Source organism: Crotalus tigris, unplaced genomic scaffold (genome assembly GCF_016545835.1).
Source record: "Crotalus tigris isolate CLP2741 ecotype Arizona unplaced genomic scaffold, ASM1654583v1 scf7180000024351.1097467, whole genome shotgun sequence".
NCBI classification, from domain to species: Eukaryota; Metazoa; Chordata; class Lepidosauria; order Squamata; family Viperidae; genus Crotalus; species Crotalus tigris.
In genome coordinates, this window is record NW_024100520.1 from 291,196 (window position 1) to 313,811 (window position 22,616).

The window sequence follows — 22,616 nt, forward strand, 5'->3', positions numbered from 1 at the left end:
GAAATAAACCTATCTAGCCATCTGTCAAAATCCAGTTCCATCTCAGATTAAGGAAAGTGATTGATGGTACTTTCCCACTGACCAGTGACAGTTGGCATCAGAGAAGGGAAAGGAAAGGAAGGGGGAGGGAAGCCAGCAATCCATGCCCTGTATTCTGTAAATAGGGCTAGTAACATTTGCGGGCATTGTGGCTGTTGTGACAGGATCACCAGTTAGGGGAGCAAACCTATGCTGGTATAGTTTCCCAGCTCAACGACTGGTGGATAGCTATTTAATTCACCGATGAAGAAAAGTCATTTGTTATCGCATACTTTTCAAGCACGCTTATAGTTTCTGTGCGCTCCTAGAAGCTTGTGACCTATTTAGATAAATCGAGAAAACGGCTATTCTACAATCTCACATCTGTCTGCAATATCGAAACTGAACTGAAGGAGATCTTGAGGGAAGAGGAGGTAAAGCTTGTTGTGTGCTTGCACGCTGAGAACCTGCGCTCCTTTCACCCAGCTACAAGCCTGGCCCTAACACGCGAGGCCATCTACACACGAGCAACTAAGGGAAGCAGCTTTCCCCCCCCCCCAAACATACCCAGTAGTTTGTTTCCAAAAGAAGCTGCCCCGCATCTCGGTGTACCCAGAAAAAACACCGCCCAAACGCGCTGTCAACAGCAGCCTGGATCGAAAAGCTCGCCTCTTCAGCAAACTTGCTGCTGCTGCTGCCTCCGAGATGCTGCTGCTCGGGCTCGCTTGGCTGCCTCAAGCGGCTCAACGCCTGTTTCATCAGCCTCAAGACGCCCTTTGCCAGGCCAACGTACACAAATAAGCGCCTCGAATTGACAACGCGGCTCTTTCAGAGAGCCGCCTCACCTCGGGTCCGCGGTGCCTCCCATTCCGCAGGCAGGCCAGCACAAAAAGCAGCATTTGACGCCGAGAGCCCCCGAAGGACTCAAGAGGACCGCTCAAACTTCGTAGCCGACCGAGACTTCACTACCCCACCGCGCCGAGGGGTCTCCGAGGGCTTCTGCTTGGCACCTGTCCGCGCGACCGTCCCGGGCGAAGCTTCTTACCTCGCCGAGGCGCGGCTTTGGCGCGGGACCGGAGGAAGCGCCTTCATGGGCGCCTATGCGTTCGGCTGAGCGCGCGCTTTCTCCCACCCGCCCTTTCCAGGAAGCTTCTTCGGTTAGGTCGACGGGCAGAGCGCGTGGACACCTCTCCTAACCGCCAGCCAAGCGGCTCAACCCTGGACCGGAGCGGCGCGCCGGCGACATCCCGCCGCGCGCATGCGCCCGGCCTGGCCCTAAACGACCCTAGGCAGCCAGGTGAAGCGCGCGCGGAGTGCGGCCGCTTGCAGTTTCTTGGCGCGCTAAAACTCTGCACGAAACAAGTCTTGATACAAGGCTCGCTCTTAGCCTTTTAATTTCTATTTATGACCTGGCGGCGTTTTGCAACGGGGTAGTTCATTCTCGTAACTTTTTCTTAAGCACTTATAGCCCGAAGAAGCACGCTCTTACCCGCCAAGGTTTATCATCAGGATTCAACGTTTCGACTTTAAGCTGCTCATCTTCGCAGGTTTCCTCTCATGGAAAATTAATTGATTCCTGGTCTTGCAAATCTATCGATCGGCAAGCCTTTAAGTGAGCAGAATGGATGCATTTACTTCAGTGAACAAGAAGAGGCCCATTTTGGGAAGAAACTCCTTCCCTCCCGTAAGAAAATCCAAAGCAGACATCTTCAGTTCCTCAGATTTGGGCACTTCTATATGTAAGGCTGTAAGTCTATACATACATTGTATGTAGCATGTTTAAATGTGTGTTGTGTATGTGTACACTTTGAGAGCAAGCAACTAAATTTCATTTTTAATATGTGCCATTGTGCCCACAGTAAAAAAAATGACAAATGTTTATCTGTCTATCATCTATCTAAAATCAAAGATCAGTTTTTCAGATGAAAATGGAACACCATATTCACTTTTGCTGTTGTTACTATTTCTGCAAAGACACCCAGGCTGAGTTAGCAACCCTTTCTGAATCTACATCACTAACATGTCAACAGAGAAATAGATTTATATTCAGATTATTATATTTAAAAATTATTAAAGCAACAGCAAAAAATGTATGTTATCTGTGACTACTTTTATTAAATCAAGCAACACTGAACAGCTTTGAGGAAAGCCTTTGTATATTCAGTAAGATTTTGGAAAGGCCTGGAGGTAACATTCATGATTTACATATTTTGTTCCTACTACTGCTACATATGGCTTTGAAAAACTGAATAAAATGCCTAAGAGCAATTGCCACTCAATATAGACATTTTATTGAAACATTCTGTATTCAGTTCATATAAGTAAAGTCAAGGAGCTGCATTACTGAAATACACTGTACAGTACTTCAGATTTTGAACACATCTTGTCTAAATACTCATGAAGTTATTGGGTAAGTATGATAAGTGAAACTAAGTCTAAAAAAAAAATACCATCAAGTTAACTAAAGGCCTGCTCCAATGTCAGTTGTTTTTCAGGAAATAAAGAGCAAAGAACTTGTCATTGAGCTCCCAAATAAAAAAGATTGAATGCTGGTGTGGTTAATTTTTAATTAGATTGGGCCCTATGTTTGCACTGTTTCATATCATTTTCACTAATGTTAGGATCCTTCAGAGAAATCTTCAATGAACAGAAAGCCTGTAAAACCATTTCAAAATGTTAACAGTAATAGAAGAGAGCTTAACATGATTTTACAGTAGAAGGGTTTATATCTAAGGTAAATGATGGAGCAGATATTTCAAGGATTACTCAGAATAAGGAAGAATAAGAAAATATACTTTTTTCACCAATAATGTTTCTCTTGGCAGAAATACATGATATAAGATAGAACTGCCATCAATATTTTCCAATGTTTTTAAGAATGTGTGATTCAAAATGATATCTGAGAAAAAATAATGTTTAAGAGGGCTAACAATTTTTTTTTACATGCAACCTAGTCCTGAATACGTTTAGTTTAGTGGAGCTCTCATATTTTCAAGAAGTCACTAGATAATATCTTAACACTTCTGTGAAATCCATGTCAGCTTAATTCTCTAAATCAAGAGTCTTCAAACTTGGCCCATTTATGACTTGTGGACCTCAACTCTTCAGCCAGCGTGCCTAGCGGAAGAATTCTGGGAGTTGAAGTCTACAAGTCATAAAAGGGCCACGTTTGAAGACCCCTTCTCTAAATCATAGTAGTAATAGTACTACTAGTATTGTTCAGAAAATATTTATTTTTATTTATATTACAGTAAAAGCATTTTAAAATATCACATAATATAGCATTTTGTTTATACTTTTTACAACACATGATGAAAACTTGAAAGCAGGAAGAGCAGGGCACAGATAAACGAGAGGAAAATATAATTAGTGTAGTGCAGTATATTGAATGACAAATCTCTTATAAATGCGAGTATTTAAATGGCCAACTAACATGGTGATAATTTTTGCTTGGAATCAGTTGCACTACACTTGCTTCTGTGAAACTGTTAATATCTGTGCTCGTTGGCAACTCTGGCAATGGAGTCCCAAACCATCTGGTGGGCTTCACTAGAGAAAAGATTGGTTTTTAAGACATAGTACAACTCTAATTTGATCCTAAACCATTGCTACGCAAATTATCTATATGGTATGCAAACATAGTTTCACTCTGTCTCTGTGAGATTTGGATTTCCCTCTTCCAATTACAGCCCACATTGCCTGAGCTGTTCATTATGGCCTTTCAGTCTCTCATGGAGAGGAGGAGGAGAAAATGAGAATTACATAAGCTTCTAGCACCAATCTTAACATAAGTAATCCTCGGTGTACGACCACAATTGAGCCCCAAATTTTCATTTCATTGTCACATCCCAATTTTGCCATGGTTGTTAAGTGAATCACTACAGTTAAGTGAACCATGGCTTTGCTTGTCAGAAGCTTTCTAGGAAGATTGCATATAGCAATCCCAGAAGCCTGGAACACTACAACTCTTTTAAATGCATGCAATATGCTAAACACCTGAATTTTGATCACATGACTGTGGGGTTGCCCCAATGGTTTCACAATGGTTTAAGAATAGTGATAAGTCAGTCTTTTTCAGTGCTGTTAATTTTGAGTGGTCGTTAAATGAATAGTTTTGTAAGTCGAGGATTATCTGTATATAACCCAGGACCTTTTCATCTTGCCACACCTATCTAATCAAGTTTAACTATCATGGCCACAGGCCTTTTTTTCTGGATGATAAATAGTTGCTTAATCTTTTCATTCTCTTTTTGTTATTTTGGCTCGTCTTACTGCTAGTTTCCCACACGTCAGTAATTGTTTGTTTTGCTATCCATATTGTTATAACTGCTTTGGATATTAGAAGCATATAAATAAATACATGATTTTATACTTTTTTGCTTTGAAGTAATTATTCAAGATATTTCAAAGTCCACGAAATTAAAAATTTATCTGCTTTCTGTCTAAGATTTTTTTTCAACTTCTAATACTACGGTTGTTTTTATATATACAAAAGAACAAAGATCTTTGAGGATAGTAATTATTTTTACAAATACCCTTTTAAGTTAAGTCGGAACTGTATTAAACAAGACACAGAGTGGAACATAATCACAAGTTGAATTGGAATTAAACTAGCCAGACAAATATTTAAGCTGTCTAGAAGATGTGCTTCTAAGTGGCAGAAAAACACTGTTCTATTTTTTTGTTGATACTCTAAAACAGAAAAGAAAGACACTTTAGCACTGATTGGATAATACTTCCATTGTACTTCAATCCATGCTTTTGGAAAACTGGTTTTACTTTTACTTAATAGCATGAACAATCACTTCACAATTCACATGCTGTTTATAGTTCCATTAATAACAAGACACGAAAGTCCTCTTGTTTAATAGTTCATGTGAAAATGATTAATCTTTTTGTTTTTGTTTTGTTTCCCCTACACCTAAATATTCTGAATGCAGAAATAAAAGGGAAAAAACAGCATTTAATTATAAAGAACACTTGACAGTCTTGCCCAAATTACAACCACTTAGGCCCTTTACCTACTAATAGTTTATATCATTCAATTAATTTGACCAATGAAGTTGGGCTCATTTTGTGCTCACCCCATGATTTAAATTGCCTTCTGTTGTCATTTTGTGTTTTGGAATAAGAGCAATTTTCCAGTTACAGTAAATTAACCATGTCCTACCACACTTTCAAGTCATGTTAACGATTAGAATGTTTTTGACACCCATTACCATGGAGAAGAGGTTAAGCATGTTTTAGACATGTTTTGGGCAATTAGGAAATCCTTTTCCTCTATTCATGAGCCAGCCCCTCTTGCAGCCACTCTCTCAATTTGCCCTCTTAATTTACTCCTGATCTCTGATTTCCTTTCACATTAGCATCTCCCCACTTCCCATTTTTGAATTAGGTTCTTCTCCAAGCTTTCAACAATGAGCAGGAAAGAGCACAGCTCTGCTAATTTTATTTGAGAAACAAGAGAAGCTATGGTTGTGCACACTGCAATACATTGTAACACAATGTAACTCTATAACACAATATCATGGTGGACACAGCTGCTTGTGTGATCATCAGAAGCAGAAGCAACAGGAAAAAAATAATGCTTCCAAGGGTGACAGAACAAGCAACACACACAGCTGGCAAAACCTGGATATCCTTTGTGGTTTAAATTGACTTGGAGCAGAACAGGACTAGCATGCTCAAGAGAGTGCTTCTCCAATTTTTAAACATGGGTCTAGCCCTTTTGCAGAAAAGTGTTGGATCCATGTTTGAAAAAAACTCAATTTTTTCCAAGAGCACAAAACCTTTTTCTAGAAGGACCTTGTGTAAAATTTGACAAGCAGTTTGGAAAGCTCTGGCCAGGCATTAGGTACCAAAGTCTGATACGTAATCTCTCTTTCCAAATGGCCATTCTGGGCTGTGCTTCTCCTATTCTGAAAATAGCTTTTGGTTCTGGAGGAAAGTATTCTTAATCTTTTCTTAAGCTACACCAGATCCAGAACTGAGGCAAATAGGTCGAACGACCATTTCACGGGGGTCACCAAACAACGCAGTCCACCATTTTTTCCCCCTTTTCCTTAGTTGTGCTACTCCCTTTTATTCTATTGGCTTTTGAAAGCCAATAGAATAGACTCTCTTGAATAGAGTCTAATTCTATTGGCTTTCAAAAGCCAATAGGAATTGTCCAGGCTGTCTCTGCCCTGCTGAGCCCACCAAAAGTCCCATTTTGCAAACGGTGCTGCATCAGTTGAGTAGTCCTCGACTTACGACCGGTTGAGTAGTCCCCGACTTACAACCGGTTGGGGATCGCAGCATTAAAAAGGTTGAGAACCACTGCTGTAGTCCCTTTAACTCAGGGTAGAGTTGGGGCAACTGGATAGAACTGAGGGTTTATTGTCTTCCTTATACCTTCATGGATTTCGTAGCAGATTTTTTTTTTCTTTGTGCCCTGAGAGAGAAACATCTGCTGCTACCTAGGATTGAACTCTCAACCTTCCCAAGTGTCTTCACAACTAGGCCACCATGCCATAAATCCTTCATCTATCATATGCCTCCCAAAATCAGCTCCAGAGAACTTTCATGTTTTCAAAATGTATCTAGCGGCTAGATAGATGGGAAGAATTGTGAATATTTCTAGCTGTAGTTTTAATTCCACTACAGTATATAAGATTGGGCACAATCAATTTACAGGATAACTAAATCTCTTAATGATGTCCACATTAGCAAATGGTAAATGATATTGGGGAAAAGAATGAGTAGTTTTTCCCATTTTACCTTGCAGATTTAACTGATTGAGCCTTTAAGCCAGACAAGTAATAAAGGTGAGCGCATAAGCCAGATGTGTTCTTTCAACCACCGAGTAGCAATCATACTTTCAGTTTATCCACGATTCATGGATAAAGATTTCCATAGCATCAGTGGGCTTAGCAGTCCCCATTTTAGAAATTAGGTCTTGAAGAAGTGAGAAATTGATTTTGAAAGTTCCAACTGGGGTTAAAATTGGCATTCATCTTGTTCTTCTGAAAGGCAATTTCATAACAATTTTATAAATTAACAGTGACTGTGCAGCTGTCCTAGAAAAATGGTCAGTTCAGCTAGGCCAGAATGTACCATAACTTCAAGGACTTCTCTTTTCCTATGTGCCTGTTTTGTGTGTGTATGTGTGTGTGTGTGTGTGTTCTAAACATTGCATTTAAGGAAATAAGATTTGCTATAAATAGTATACAACCAAATAATTTAGATTATACTGGAAAGCGAACGAAGTAACCTCTAGTTATAATTTTCTGTCCTTTATATGCAAACCAATAATTTTCCTCTGCCACATTTATAATCATGAAAGGGAGATTGGAGAATGTGGCATACACTGCCACGGGTATATTGAAAGCTAAGACCTCTCTTGAAGTTTGCATTCACCTCCAATTATCTTACTATAATCTTATTCTTGGACAAGATATAAAAATAGAGTAATGTAGGAGAAAGTCTCTGAAAGTCATATATATATATATTGCAAAAAGTCAATGTTAAAACAGAACTATACATACATGCATGGAGTTTAATCCTGATCCCTAGATGCAAGCTAAAGATATATATAATTGCTGCTTTTACACAATTCTTCTTGGTTCTCTGACCAGTAAGAACATTAAATGAACAGATGAGGTCTGCTGGTACAGTGGTTAGAAAGCAATATTGCAGGCTAACTCTGCCCACAGCCAGGAGTTCAAGGTTGACTCAGCCTTCCATCCATCCGAGGTTGGTAAAATGAGGGCCCAGACTGTTGGAGAAAATATGCTGACATTGTAAACTGCTTAGAGAGGACTGTAAAGCACTATGAGCATTATATAAGTCTAAATGCTATTGCTAGTAATTCCTTACTTTGGTTAATCCAATCTCTCATGTTATAGGAATCTGTATGTATCAGATTTCCTTGATATAAAATAGAATAAATATCCTATATTCTTAAATATGAAGACATCTACATAATATTCCAAATCTTTCAAGTCATAAATGAAGTTGGGGGACCCAGCATCCTATAAATGTCCACTATTTGTTTTTACCTATATACATGTGTATGTATACATTTGTGCAATATAAGAATAATTACCATTCACATAATACAATATCTTAAAAAAAAATTCTCAGGTTCAGTTCTTTTGCTTACATCAAGTCATTCAGAAACAAAAATAACCATACTAATCCATGAGGCAAAAAAATCAAAATCCATAGTTGGGCCTTTTTAGAGCTTTGTTTAGATGAGGATATGAAGAAATGTTTAAATTCCATTTGAATATTTCATTGGAGAAAAAAAAAACCACAGAGAACAAAGGAACATCAATCTAAGTAACAGTTTACAGTAAGCAAATGGTTTACAGTCAGGTGCAAGGTTATATTCACTTGGCCAGACTAAACCCACTTCCAGGCATCCTATTTAGGGTATTTATATTAACCGCAGCTGACACACAGTTGAACATAGCTGATTCATGGCATTTGGGCATAGTCACTCATATTGAAATAATTGATGGGAGGCAAGGTAAGTCAACCTTTGCTAAGAAAGAAAAAGCTAGATGGAAATTAGTCTGATGAATGAGAATCTGGCCAGTCTTTAATTTTATCATGGAAAGTTTGTTTCCATATTCATTTTTAAAAGATTAAACATATTGAGCCATAAACGGACCCCAAAGGGTTATAAAATATCAATACAGTATTAAAATCGTTTTGTGGATAAATTTTATTTCTCCTAAATGTCTATGGAGATTCTCAGTCATCCAGGTCATGGTTGTCCCAAAGGTGCCTTTTCAGGGCAGCAACTGGACTTTCTTGTTTTTCTTTGAAGACGTTTCGCTTCTCAACCATAGAAGCTTCTTCAGCTCTAAGCTTCTCTCAGAGTTGAAGAAGCTTCTTGGATGAGAAGCGAAACGTCTTCAAAGAAAAACAAGAAAGTTTGTTTCTCCTATATTCATTGCAGACATTTGAAAGAACACACGCTGTATGTTAAGATACAATGTACTCTCTTTGGGTTTGAATTCTATTTTATCGAGGTTTGTAACCCAAAATCTTTTGATACGGCATGTTATAAAAGCCCAGCCAACTGTAATTTGTTAAACAAACTATGCTTAGTAGATGTATGTCCTGCTGAGAGTTTTCTCAATTTGTGGCAGGCATACATCCATTCAATCAAGTATATGAAGATAGTAGCCACTTATCTATTCTGGCATCAAAGCTGTAACTGGGTTCTTGTCTGATAATAGACAAGAAATACTTTAATCTGTCATGGTTAACAGACAAGGATAATGACAATTGCTACTATATTGAGAGGAGGTTTTGAAGTACTTCTAGCAGGATTACCCAATTCTGTAGTAGCTTTGTTCCCTATGCCATCCGTCTGGTAAACTCGCAAGATTCGTTTTTCTCGCTATGCACATATATACAAAACCCGAATTAGACTATTCTTTCTCTGTGTCATATATGTGGGTATATGCATAATTTTGTATTTATTTATTTATTTTTGTCATATTTATGTAGTGTATATTGGAGGTGGTGACCCTTTGAGAGCTGTATGCAACGAAATTTCATTTTAACGTATGCCGATTAGTGTACATTCAAAGTGACAATAAAGTTATTATTCTATTCTATTCTATTCTGTTCTATTCTATTCTATTCTATTCTATTCTATTGGAGTGGAACACAGCAAAAATCTGAAATGAGAGGTAAAAAGGAAATGCAATGACAAATCACTGCACTAAGCTAACAAAAGCTTACCTAAGGTATAAATCCTACCATCCTTTTAATTAAATGAATATAATTAGATTCAGAAAAGAAGAACACTAGAATACTCAGGGTTAATATACTGATAAACCTATTTTTAATTTTTTTTTTAACAAACCATATAAAATACGGCTTTGCAAAAGCAGTTAAATATAACAGAGACTGAATACTGGAAATTCTCAAGCAGAAACCAGCAGTTGTTTAAAGGACTTTTTTAGTCTGAAAAGTTCATAGTAATAGTTTGCTTTGGAGGTCTTCAGAGGCAAGAAAGCTCTGCATTTCAAATGGAAAGTAAGTAGTTCCAGAAGAATAGTGTTTTCCTTAATGTGGATTGTCAAGGTTCCAGAGAGAAGTTGGGAGATGCGCAAGTTGCAAACCAGAAACAAATTTGTTCCACTGAGTTGCAACTCCATTAGCTCATGGACAGCAGGGATTAAAATCCCTCATTAGTCATTTATAAAGTACAGAAAAGATATTTTAAAATTGACATTTAATTTTAATAAATATTAAAGAATAATAAGCCTATTCATTTCCAATTAAAAAAATTAAGAGAGAAAATCCATTTTTTAAAAAAATCTAAAATAAATACGGAGCAGAGGAAATAAGAAATATTTCTAATGCAGTGACAAACACACTATGTTTGGACTACTTCTTCAAGAGATTCCTGCAAAATATCTTCTAAACAATAAAATAGGGTCCAAAATAGATGTGATATATACGTGAATTTAAGACAAAAACCTGGGCAGGTTGAACAGCGTAGAGGCTGCTAAAGTTGGTCTCTATCTTGAATTGATTTGTGTGACATTTGTTCCAGTTTCACAAAGACAGCTGAGTCAGTTTGTGGCAACAAAATCAAGAAGCTCTGAAATAGTGCAAATACAAATGGCTGGAACCCAAATGTGTTTTTTTGTTGTGACTGTGTGGGAAACACAAAATGTGTTTTGATTTGAGCCTATTCAAAAATGTTATTTCTGCCAAATTCAAAAGGGTTAGATTGTTCTGTGATCTGATGAAAGGGGCGCTGGTCTTACCTGAACACCTTTTCTCAGCTGACGATGGAGAATCCACCAATGGGTTAACTTCATCTTCTGCCCATAGACTAGTCATCCAATTTTGCTCCGCCTCTCTTCCTGGGACCTCCCTGCCCCAGTCTCGACTAGTTGGCTATGTTTTCTTGTGTTGACTCCATCCTCTCCCCTCACAAGACCTGACTGGCCTCAAGGGTAGGAGTGGCTTCTCCATCGTCACGCTGAGAAAAGGCGTTTAGGTAAGACCAACGCTCCTTCTCCAGCATTCACGAGTGGAGAATCCACCAATGGGACATACCAAAGCCTCACTGTCCTTGTGGATGGGATGCTGTCTAGGCTTGTGTCCCACTCTCTGATACTATGCACTGGAGTACTCTCCTGCCAAAGGAGGCCTCCGCAGATGCAAATCTGTCTAATTTGTAGTGTCTTATAAAAGGGGAAGGCAATGTCCACGTTGCTGCTCTACATATTTCTTCAATTGAAGCCTGAGTTGTCCATGCTGCTGAGGTTGCAGCACTGTGTGTGGAATGTGCAGTGATTTGCCTGGGGACCATCAAGGACTGTCTCCTGTATGCCTCCCTATACACCTTTTAATCCATCTACCGATTGTGGATGCGGTGACCCTCCGACCTCTTGTGTGAGAATGGAAGGAGACAAACAGTGCTTCTGATCTACGGAAGGGTGCCATTCGCTTGATGTACTGCTTTAAAACTCTGTGAACGTTTAAGGTGTGCCACTTGCGCTCCAGTTCATGGGATGGTTCGGGGCAAAAGTTTGATAGCACCACCTCCTGTGCTCTGTGGAATAGGGAATTGACCTTTGGAACGAAGGAGGGGTCCAAACGTAACACCACCCTGTCCGTGTGGAAGTTATAAAGGTCCTCCCTCACTGACAGGGCTGCTATGTTCTGAACTTTTGCACAACAAACAAATAAATAGGCTTCCATACAGAGTGAGATATAAGAGAAATTCTCATTGTGAAAGGGTAGGCAGAAGAAACCATTTCCCCAATCATCTTTATTATTCTTTTCAGAGCTTTTTCCAGCTCTGTACATGCTTTCAATAAATGATGTTGGCCTGATCATGGGCGGATTTCACATCTGGAAAATAAATCTGCAAGTATCCCACTCAGGAATAGAGGAAAGGAAGAAGGGCAATATTCCCATCTCTTTTATCATACAGATTTTTGTTCTTGACACAATTCAGTGGCTTTAAAAGAATGAAAACAATTGAAAAGCTAAGAAAGAAAAGAGAACAAATTGGGAACAATTTGAGTACAAATTGTATTGACAGTTGATTTAATAAAATATTTTTATAGACATCTATTTTAAACCTACCAAAGAACTGACCAAACCTACTAAAGAATCAACATCTTCGCAGACATCCGATTTACAATAGAAACCAAGAATAACAACAACTGCCCTTCCTGGACATCCTTATAACCAGAACCACCAATGGCCAACTACTAACATCCGTGTGCAGGAAGACAACACATACAGATCAAATCCTCAACTTCCACAGCAACCACCCCAAAGGCCACAAACAAAGCTGCATCGGGAGAGTGGAATCCCATTGCAACACCACGGAAGCCAGATCAGCAGAACAAGAACACTTATACAAAGTCTTCAAGAGAAACAGATACCCACGAAACTTCATCCAGAGATCATTACACACAAACAGTACAAACACCCAAGGCAACACAACAGCTGCAACAGGAACAACAACGACCAAATGAATCACAATACAGAATGTTTCAGACATGACAGCAAGACTACTAGGCCAACACGACCTCATAGTAGCCCAAAAACCTGCCTCAACTCTCAGATGGACCCTGTCAAAACCTAAGGAGCAGACAGAAACAAACCAAAGATCAGGTATCATATACCAAATCCAATGGAGCAACTGTGAAAAAAACTATGTGGGCCAAGCAGGAAGAAAACTATCAGACTGCATTTCCTGGCTATCAAAAGACATGACCCACTTATCCCTCATTTCCTTCCACAAAGACTCAGAAGGACACAAGTTTGATCTAACCAGGACCACAGTTGTAACCCAAATGAAATCACAGGGAGAAAGAGAATTCTTCAAAACCTGGTTCTCCACCAATGTGTCAATAAACAGACACACTGACACCGACCCAATCTATCAACCGCTGAGAACGAAGGAACTACTTCAATTGCAATCCTGAAGGCAGCATTTTAACAAAAAGGCACCCCCTCGCACAGCAAAAATCACAACCCCTCCTACCACAAGAAACCAGACCATGTCTTGACAATAGCCAGCCAACCAAACAACTCAAAATCAGACCATGACTCAGAAACATCCAGACAAATAAACATCAATTTACATCACACAAGGGCCAGTGCTCTGACAGATAAGCACAATTCAAAGTGCACTGAAGATATCCACCCGAATGGAGACGAAACATTTGCAGCCAAATTGCCAAGCTCAGAGATCAAACCAACAGCCTATCTATTTTAATGTTTTTTGTTGTGTTATCCTCAATGATACTTAAATTACATAGAAAGAGACTGATAGTACCCTTTCCCATTTGGCATAAATTTTTATGGGCTGCAGCTCACTTCATTGGATGCAGATGGCTTTCTATGAGTCTAATAAAGTGATCTGCAACTCACAAAAGAATCTTGTAATAAAAAAATGGAAATGATGCTACCAAATTCCTTTTTTTTCCTACCATAGACTAACCAGACTCTATTCCTACATTGCCTTAAATTATATAGTTCACCCATATGTTCCTTTACTAACAAGTATTCATGGAAATTATTAAACAGTGGTATTATTTTCATGGCTAATTGAAAGCAGGTTTTGCATTGCTTTTATATATTTTGATTTTGATTCAATAGATAACTCTCATAAGCATTTTAAAACAATTGGTGATACAAAGATTTGATGAAAGTACTGTTCACATCAGACCCTGAATGGCAATAATTTAAAAATACCAAATATAGTTCTTGCCAGAATTATATATTTTTCAGAAGTGAAAAAATACCCATACTCTGACTAGGTTTTTAAAGAAATAATCTTTTATGATTAAATCATCAAAGCAATATCCAGCCATCCTGCTACATGAATTTTTATTCAACTTCAGCTTTTATAATGACTTTTTTCAGTTAACAAGAGGCAATTTCAACATATTTATTTTTTGAGCTTTAGATTTTAAAATTCTAAACAGAAGCATAACTTGTTTAAAATTTACAACTAAATTTTGTAGATTTAGAATTTACAACTAAATTTACAGCCACAAGGATCAACATATTACTTTTGTGTATTCACAACTGCTTTCCATCTAGAACATATAATTAATCTGCCTTGTTCTTTAAACCAATTTGTGTGAGTTTTTTTCTCCAAATTCTGATAAAAAAATCGTTTTTTAAACTTGATCCCTTCCAATTTATACTGTATGTATGAATGTGTGTGTGTGTGTGTGTGTATAATCTCACATATATTTGTGTCAAAGTCTGTTTGTAGATAAGCCAACCCTTGAATTTTTAACCAAAATACTATGAAAAGGTGCCATCTGAAGATAAGCCGACCTCAAATTTTTTTCATTTATACTTTCACAATTGACTTATCCACATATAGCAAGTTATCATATCATTTTGGTTAAAAAGACAAGGATCAATCATGCTTATCCAGGGATGGGCTTATCTCAGGCATATGTGGCATTGGATGTGGCCAATATACCATGATAGATATTGGTAAAGCTTTAGTTTCCAAACACTGATCTATTTTTCATTGTCAGATTTAAAAGACTGCCCTTTTAGTCTGCAATTCACAAAAAATCCCCACAAATGTTATTTCTGAATGATACTTTAATATATACTGAAATCTAACATTCAAAACTGAAAAGAAAGGAATGTTTAGCATTTCCAGAGAACACAAATAAAATTTAAAGGAGAAATATCTACAGCATACTACTATCCCAATGAAAAGCAACTTTTAACTGTATTACTGGCAAAATAACAGGGCTTCAATTCCTCTTGGATTCAAAGTCTTTTAAGCAGCAGCTTTAGCGGAAAGCTCCAACAATTAACAGTGATTCGAAGAGTCATTACTATTTGGAAGTATTTTGTACAAAAGGTTTCTCTTTAAAAAAATGTGTAGCAAGTTGTAAAAAGACAGTTCAAATGGCAAGGCGATATTGAAAACTCTTCTTGATTCATTTGTGCCTGGATGGGGAAGCATTTCTATGCCTTCTCCTGCTTTCGTCTTTCCTTATATCTTTATACTGGTTTGAATATTGGTTGTTTTCCTCAGACTCTCCGGGACTGGGATAATGGTGAGGCCTCTCTCTGGACTTAGACCTGTCCTTCTTCCCTCTCTGGAGCTTGCTGTCCCCTCTATGGTGCCTGTCCCTCTCTTCATCTTCAGAAAAAGAAGATCTTCTTTCTTTTCTCTTTTTAGAATGGCCGGTTTTGCTGTCTAAAAGTACATTTTTTTCTCGATTCCTCTCCTTTCCACTCCGGGAATTATTTCTATCGCTGGAATAATCTCTATCATAATATGTTTCATCTTTTCTAATAGAGCTTTTGTCAGCATTCCTCTCTGAGTTTCTTGCAGCACTGTTTTCCCTCTCGAGCCGCCTCCCTTCTTTCTCATTTTCGAGTTTCTTCTTCTTATTCTCTTGTTTTCTCTGGGCACCTTTATCCGGATTTTTCTTCTTTTGAGACTTTTTCTTATCTGAAAGAAAAAAAAACCCAGGGCTTTCACTCTAAGATTAAAATTTTAATTTGTCAAACCATGTTGCTTGTATTCAAAATTCCCAAGATGGGATAGGTAAGAAAAGTCTGATTAATTACTCTCAAGAAATGGAGAATAATACCAAAGAAAGAGATGTGATATCTCATTGACATAAGCTGAAATGTTTCTGCTCACCCAGGGAGGCCATATCAGCCATTTCATGGCAAGAATTATTATCAGAAGCTTTTCTGTTTATTTCCCAGGAAATGCCCACCATCTGCATTTCTCTCGAAAATGCCAACTTTCATTTCTTTATTACTGATTTTGAATTTTGACATTTGTGTGTGTAAAATTCACAGATTAGGAAATACGACCAATGGACCCCAACAACTATAACATCATTCAATTCAATTAAAATCTTGCCATTTTAGTACCATCTGTGTTTTGATTTTCTTCTAAAGTGCAGATGTTTAAAAAAACAACCCTTATTTAACATGAACAAAAAATAATCCTGTCACACCTTCAAAATTTTGTTGTTTCCAATTTCCGGCACAACTACATGGCTTCACATCCATGGCTTAAGACAGTGTTTCCCAAACTTTTGACATATGTGTACCCCTTCTATAATTTTCGTAACGCTGAGTACCCCTCATAAAAAACATATGCTTTAATAAAAATCAAAATATATTTATTTTTTCTTTTTTTGTACATACACAAAATAAACGAAAGTTATATTATAAAGAACATTTATTTGATTCAATAAGAAGGATGAAATTGTTTATGTTGAGATGACAGATCATCATAATTTGGTTCCCTGGTTGTTAATTTTAATCTGAGATCCGGTTCCACATCCAATAGTCTGTTCCTTTTTTTCGATTTAATGTCTACCAATGCAGAAAAAGCAATTTCGCATAAATATGAAGTTGGAAAAGGCAAGATGTATTTCAGGACTTTTTCTGTTAAAACTGGATACACATGTTGCATTTGTAACCAGAATGATGTTAAAGTACACTCCTTATGTTTATTTCTCAAGAATCCGTCCGAAGCTAACTCCAACAATTGCTCTTCTTCCGCATGCGACAATCCTTCTGGCATGGATGTTGTGTTAATGTTGAACGGATATCTTATCCATTCAATATTTTCGTTTAAATCAGGGAAATAGTTTTTCAAGCCAACTTGCAAACTCTCCAAATGCTGTATTATGCATTTCAAAGTATCAGCCTCAATTTTAGTAACCGAACTTGTTATAAACTCATGAAGAGAGGGAAATGAGTCTACTTCTCCATTACCAACTCTCTTTTGCCATAAATTTAGTTTTGCGATGGTAGCGTTCACTTTATCTTGAACGTGAAACAATGAAATTTCTTTGCCTTGTAACGATAAGTTGAGGCAATTTAAAACAGAGAATATATCTGCTAAGTATGCTAGTTTACAAAGCCATTTCCAGTCATGTAAACAATTTCTCAACTCAAATCTATCATTAAGAAAGCATTGAAGTTCATGTCTAAGTTCGAACAATCGGTTTAGAATTTTTCCCCGAGATAGCCAACGAACATCGGTATGAAAAAGCAGCTGGGTATGACTACTTCCCATTTCTTCACATATTTGCGAAAAAAGTCGTGCATTCAAAGGGCGGCTTTTAATGTAGTTAATGATTTTCACGCTTTCATCCAGAACTTTCTGTAGATCAGCGGGCATCTTATGTGTTGCCAAAGCCTCTCTGTGTATGCAACAATGTGTGGATATGACATTTGGAGCAACATTTTGAATTCTTGCAACGAGTCCTTTATTAATTCCGACCATACTTTTTGCTCCATCTGTGCTTATTCCAACACATCTATTCCAATCAATTTTGTTCTCTTGCATAAATGTATTCATAACATTAAAGATATCTTCTCCTGTTGTGTGACCTAATAAAGGCTGGCAAAATAAAAAGTCGTCATGAATTTCTTGATTTTTTTCGTATCTAACAAACGCCATAAGATTTGCAAAATTCGCAATGTCGATGGACTCATCGACTTGCAATGCATAATAACGACTTTGAGAAATATCAGATAATAACATCTGTTTTACATTAGACATATCAATGATTCGTCGATGAATTGTATTATTTGAGAGAGGAACGTGGTCAAAAGTTTGTTTCGCTCTATCTCCTATCATTACTTCTGCCATTATCTTGGCTGCAGGCTTGATTAAAATTTCGCCAATGGTTTCCGCTGCACTACACTTGGCAATTAAAAGTGACACGCGATATGAAGCTTCTAGTATTTTTTGATTGTCACCTCCCGTCAAACCCTGCATTACTTTTTGAGACTGATTTAAACCCTTAAGTTTATTTTCAAAAAAATCTATGGGTTTATCTTTGTACTGATTATGGTTTGTCTCAAAATGGCGCTTTAAGTTGGATGGTTTCATGCTTTCATTTGTTAGATTTTCAAAACAAATGACACAAAGTGGAATAGGCTCATTTTCATCTCCAGTCCATGAGAATCCAAATTTAAGATATTCTTTGTCGTACTTGCGAGTTTTCCTTGCTTTTTTCTTAACAGGTTCTTTCAGAATTGAAATTGATTCGTCGTTAATTTCATTATTTCCTGTTCGTTGATTGCTATTACAATCATTACTTTCTTTCGGTTTAGTAGTTCCAGATTTCAACCAGCGATCCATAATCTCTGTTAGGGATAAAAATTGTATCTTATAAAAATAATCAAAATCAGTGGAACTTACTAAAGCACGATAACAGGCGCCCGGAATTAACTATTAAAGAAGTAAGTTGTCTCTATAACGAAGTGCAGTATATTCACGCCGTGTCATGCCTCACAAGACTGTCTAACTGTTGATAACACTGCAATTCTCCGGCTTTTAAACAGCTCCGAGGCTCAACGTTAACTGTTAATGTTCCCGCAGTTTAAAAATGGCCGAACCAGAGCTGCGCGAAGGATGCGCAGAAGTTCCCGTCATAATGAGTTGCGATACGATGTATGATGGCCCCAGTTCCCATGTAAAAACTGCGATACGCGCCTATTTCTTTCTTTGTTCTGTGGGCGCAGCTAAGCACGGTGCAGTGGATATTCCCACGTGATCCCCACTAAACTCCAGTGCAACGCGTACCCCCACCAAACTCTTCCTGTACCCCTGGGGGTACGCTTACCACACTTTGGGAAACACTGGCTTAAGACAACTATTTAATGGAAATGGCCTTTTACCCAGAAACATTTACACATAAAACATTTCTATGCTTAGGGTGCTATGTATACTGTCGCCCTGCCTATTTAACTTATATGCAGAGCACATCATGAGAAAGGCAGGGCTAGATGAATCAAAAGTTGGAATTAAGATTGCCGGGAGAAATATCAACAACCTAAGATACGCAGATGATACCACACTAATGGCAGAAAGTGAAGAGGAACTAAAGAGCCTCTTGATGCGGGTGAAGAAGGAGAGTGCAAAAGTTGGCTTGAAACTCAACATTAAGAAAACCAAAATCATGGCATCCGGCCCTCTCAATTCCTGGCAAATAGATGGGGAAGAAATGGAGGTAGTGACAGATTTTATTTTTCTGGGCTCCAAGATCACCTCAGATGGGGACTGCAGCCAAGAAATTAAAAGACGCTTGCTCCTGGGGAGGAAAGCTATGGCAAATCTAGACAGCATACTAAAAAGCAGAGACATCACCCTGCCAACAAAAGTGCGTATAGTCCAGGCCATGGTTTTCCCAGTTGCAATGTATGGCTGTGAAAGTTGGACCATAAGAAAGGCTGAGCGCAAAAGAATTGAGGCCTTTGAACTATGGTGCTGGAGAAGACTCCTGCGAGTCCCTTGGACTGCAAGGCGTTCAAACCGGTCAGTCCTAGAAGAGATCAACCCCGACTGCTCTTTAGAAGGCCAGATCCTGAAATTGAAACTCAAATACTTTGGCCACCTAATGAGAAGGAAGGACTCACTGGAGAAGGGCCTAATGCTGGGAAAGATTGAGGGCAATAGAAGAAGGGGACGACAGAGAATGAGATGGCTGGATGGAGTCACTGAAGCAGTAGGTGTGAACTTAAATGGACTCCAGAAGATGGTAGAGGACAGGAAGACCTGGAGGAACGTTGTCCATGGGGTCGCGATGGGTTGGACACGACTTCGCAATTAACAACAACAACACTGTTACACTATAAACAATGTTTTATAGGAAAGCTAGAAACCCTACCAGGCAATTTGACATTCCCATTCAGTGAGAAAAGCACGTTTATATATCAAAGGAATAATGAATAATAAGGATATGCAAGTTCTAAACTGCGTTTAAAAAATGAGCTATACGATGGCAACTGGCACCAGGACTGCCATCGCTAAGTGATGCTAGAACTTCATGTACCTGCCTCACTTAGCACCAAAGATCCCAGCAGTCCCAGCTGCCATCATAGTCCCAAGATGCGCGACTTGTTAACTGGAAATAGCAGGAGTCCCAGGTAAGGAAGGCAAAGTGCCCTGCGGGGGCACAGGAGGTAGAGGAGCTGGGAAAGGTCATGCTAGAATGAAGGGAGACTGGGGGAAAGAGGATGCCATGCCGAACTACTGAAGGGAGATCAGAGAAGCAAGGGACCGACCATGTAAGTAGAGGACAGCCAGGGGAGGTATGGGAGCCAAGGGAGATTGAGGGAAGCAGGCAATGGTGCTCCCTGAGTGTAGAGAGGCTGGGGAAGCAGGGAGCAGCTTGGGCAAGCAAAAGATGTCAGGTGAATTAAAATACCAGTCATTCTTAACCTACAACCATTTGTTCAGTGACTGTTCAAAGTTAAAGCAGCATTAAATGAATGGTGTTTACAACCAATTCTTGGAGGTTTAGACGTCCCAGAACTTCTTCAGTTGTATGAACCTGATCTGGGTGCTTGGCAACCTTTATTTGGCAGGGAAGGTTGCAAGTTTCTGGGGTAAGTCTCCCACACCTGTACACCTCCCTCCTGCACTCATGCTGTGCCAGCCACTTACTCTTACCTCATGCACCCTCCCTGAATCCTTGCCACAACTTCTTTGTACATCTCTTTGCACTTTCTAATGTGTGCTGCACCCTTGCACACCTTCCCTTGTGCACCGTTCTAACCCTGCACCCTTGTGCACCTGCTTATGCAACCCTCTCCGATATGTGCCACTTATAACCCCCCTCATACACTCTCTTCAACCTGCACTGTGTCTTCCCTTACACACTTTCCCTGACCTGTGCTGCTTGCACAACTGCTCATATTATGTACACTGCCTGACCTTGGCCATCCCTCATATACATCTTCACTGTCCCTATCATGCCTCTTGCATTCCCTCACACCTCACACCCATCACAACCCATGCCTTTTGCATATCCTCTCATATCCTCCCTGACCTGCATTGTACCTCCTGTGCATCCCCCATACCTTCCTTGACCAGTGCCACACCTCTCATGTATCCCATCGCTTCTCTGACACAAATGTCTCTCACGTACCCTACACACACACACACACACACAAATCCACAATCCTCATGCATCTTCTTGTACCATCAAGCACTGACCACACTTACTTGCCTGCTGACCTGGGACTTGCAACTGTCAGCCGGCTTCCCCACAGCGTTTGGTCATTGGAAACTAGCAGGAAGTTGCCTTAGTTTTAAAACTGCTTAACAACGGGAACGGGGACTGCCATTGTAAATTGAGGATTATTTGTATTTTTGCCTTTGATCTCACCCATATAGCTAATTTACTTGAAATCCTTTTTCAATGCAGAAACTCATGCTGGGCTATCAGCTGCCCCAACAATTAACTGCAGATATGATCCATATAATAGAATGTGATAAAAGACCTTGGGAGACAAAGGAAAGAAATGCTGCCTAGAGAATGATCAGGTAAGAGACAGCATAGCCTGCAGTTGCATAGTGGGCAAGGCAAGGGGCTCAGAAGTGACCTTCCCTAGTTTCTTGGGCAATAAAGGAGATGGGGAAGAATAGTGTTTTTAAACTTGCAAGATTCTATCAATGTAGCTTTACAATAAAGTAGAACTAGCTGATCTAGTTGTGATTCTATCTGGTTTACCAGGGAAAGCCGACACTCTGACATGGTAATAAATCTTAACAAAGCAGGATAATATGTAATAAAATGTAAAATCAGCTGGGTTGCACTGCGCTTCATTACATTAATCTAAAAATAACTATTAATATTTTCTACAGAGCCACATACATATGCCAAAAAGAACTGCATCATATCTTTAATTAATAAGAGAGGCAAACAAAATAAAGCTCTTCTATTTTAGCAATGCCTGAGGGGCTTCACCATGGCGTTTTCATTATGCATGTTGAATGTATTTCTTTTGCATAATTCCCAAGTATGTTATTGGTGTACGTTATTACTTTTTTTTGTGTGAGAGAGTATTTTTAAAGATGATGAAAAAGAAGTGAATTTCAGACGGCAATAAATCTGCCATTGTGGGAATCAATCAAGAGAATGGATCATAGCAGAATTTTCTCCAGCTAACTATATTAAAAAGCTATAGTAAAGTTGCAATTTTAAAATATTTACAAGATAGTCCTCAGATTAAAATGGCAATTGGGACCCGAATTGCCTCATTAAGCAATGTGGTCATAAAGCACAATGTCACATGATTGCATTGCTTAATGATGGCAGTCCCAGTTGCTATCATTAACAGGGGACTTCACAGGTTGTTAGGCAAGGATCTCGTGAATGCAATTTTCAACTGGCTTCCCCATTGACTTTGCTCTTGGGAAGCCAACAGAAATATTGGAAATCATGATCATTGGGGAGACACAAAAATGGCTGGACCTCAGAGAATCAGTTGTAAGTACCACTTGTTTAGCACCATTGTTTAAAAAGTTGCTGAACAAGTGGTTGTAACCTGAGGACACTTGTATTTTTCATTGGGGATAAACCCAAATGAATTGACTTGAAGACTTACTGTAAATAAGAGTCTGTTAAATGGGAAAATTAGTTACTTGTGTCCTTGTTGTCTCTGTCACATCAGTCTTCACTTTCCCTTCCTCACCCTTGTGGATTTTACTTTTTAAAGAACAGGAATGTTTTTTCAAGACTTCTTGCTTCCATATGCATTTCATACTTCAAAATTAAATAACCTGACATATGAAAACTCATAATCCTCTA

The 22,616-nt window shown here is 38.8% G+C and overlaps 2 protein-coding genes across 7 annotated transcripts in view; both read right to left on the bottom strand.

Annotated features, from left to right (window-relative positions):
- The window catches only part of ZNF385B (zinc finger protein 385B), a 275,321-nt gene extending 269,202 nt beyond the window's left edge, over positions 1–6,119 (bottom strand). The window contains exon 1 of one of the 2 annotated variants that reach the window (XM_039327147.1): positions 1,064–6,119. The gene's annotated coding sequence lies outside the window, so the exon portion shown is untranslated. Of the gene's footprint in view, positions 1–863 lie in introns of both variants that reach the window. The other variant, XM_039327148.1, reaches the window with a different exon arrangement.
- Positions 6,120–6,222: 103 nt separating this feature from the next.
- Positions 6,223–22,616, bottom strand: part of CWC22 (CWC22 spliceosome associated protein homolog) — a 61,853-nt gene continuing 45,459 nt past the window's right edge. For 3 of the 5 annotated variants that reach the window (XM_039327156.1, XM_039327155.1, XM_039327158.1), the window contains one exon: positions 16,160–18,165. In XM_039327156.1, the coding sequence (XP_039183090.1) occupies positions 16,250–18,165 (1,916 nt within the window). In that variant the 3' untranslated portion in view covers positions 16,160–16,249. Of the gene's footprint in view, positions 7,775–13,818; positions 15,494–16,159; positions 18,166–22,616 lie in introns of those variants that run through there. The other 2 variants (XM_039327160.1, XM_039327159.1) reach the window with 2 other exon arrangements.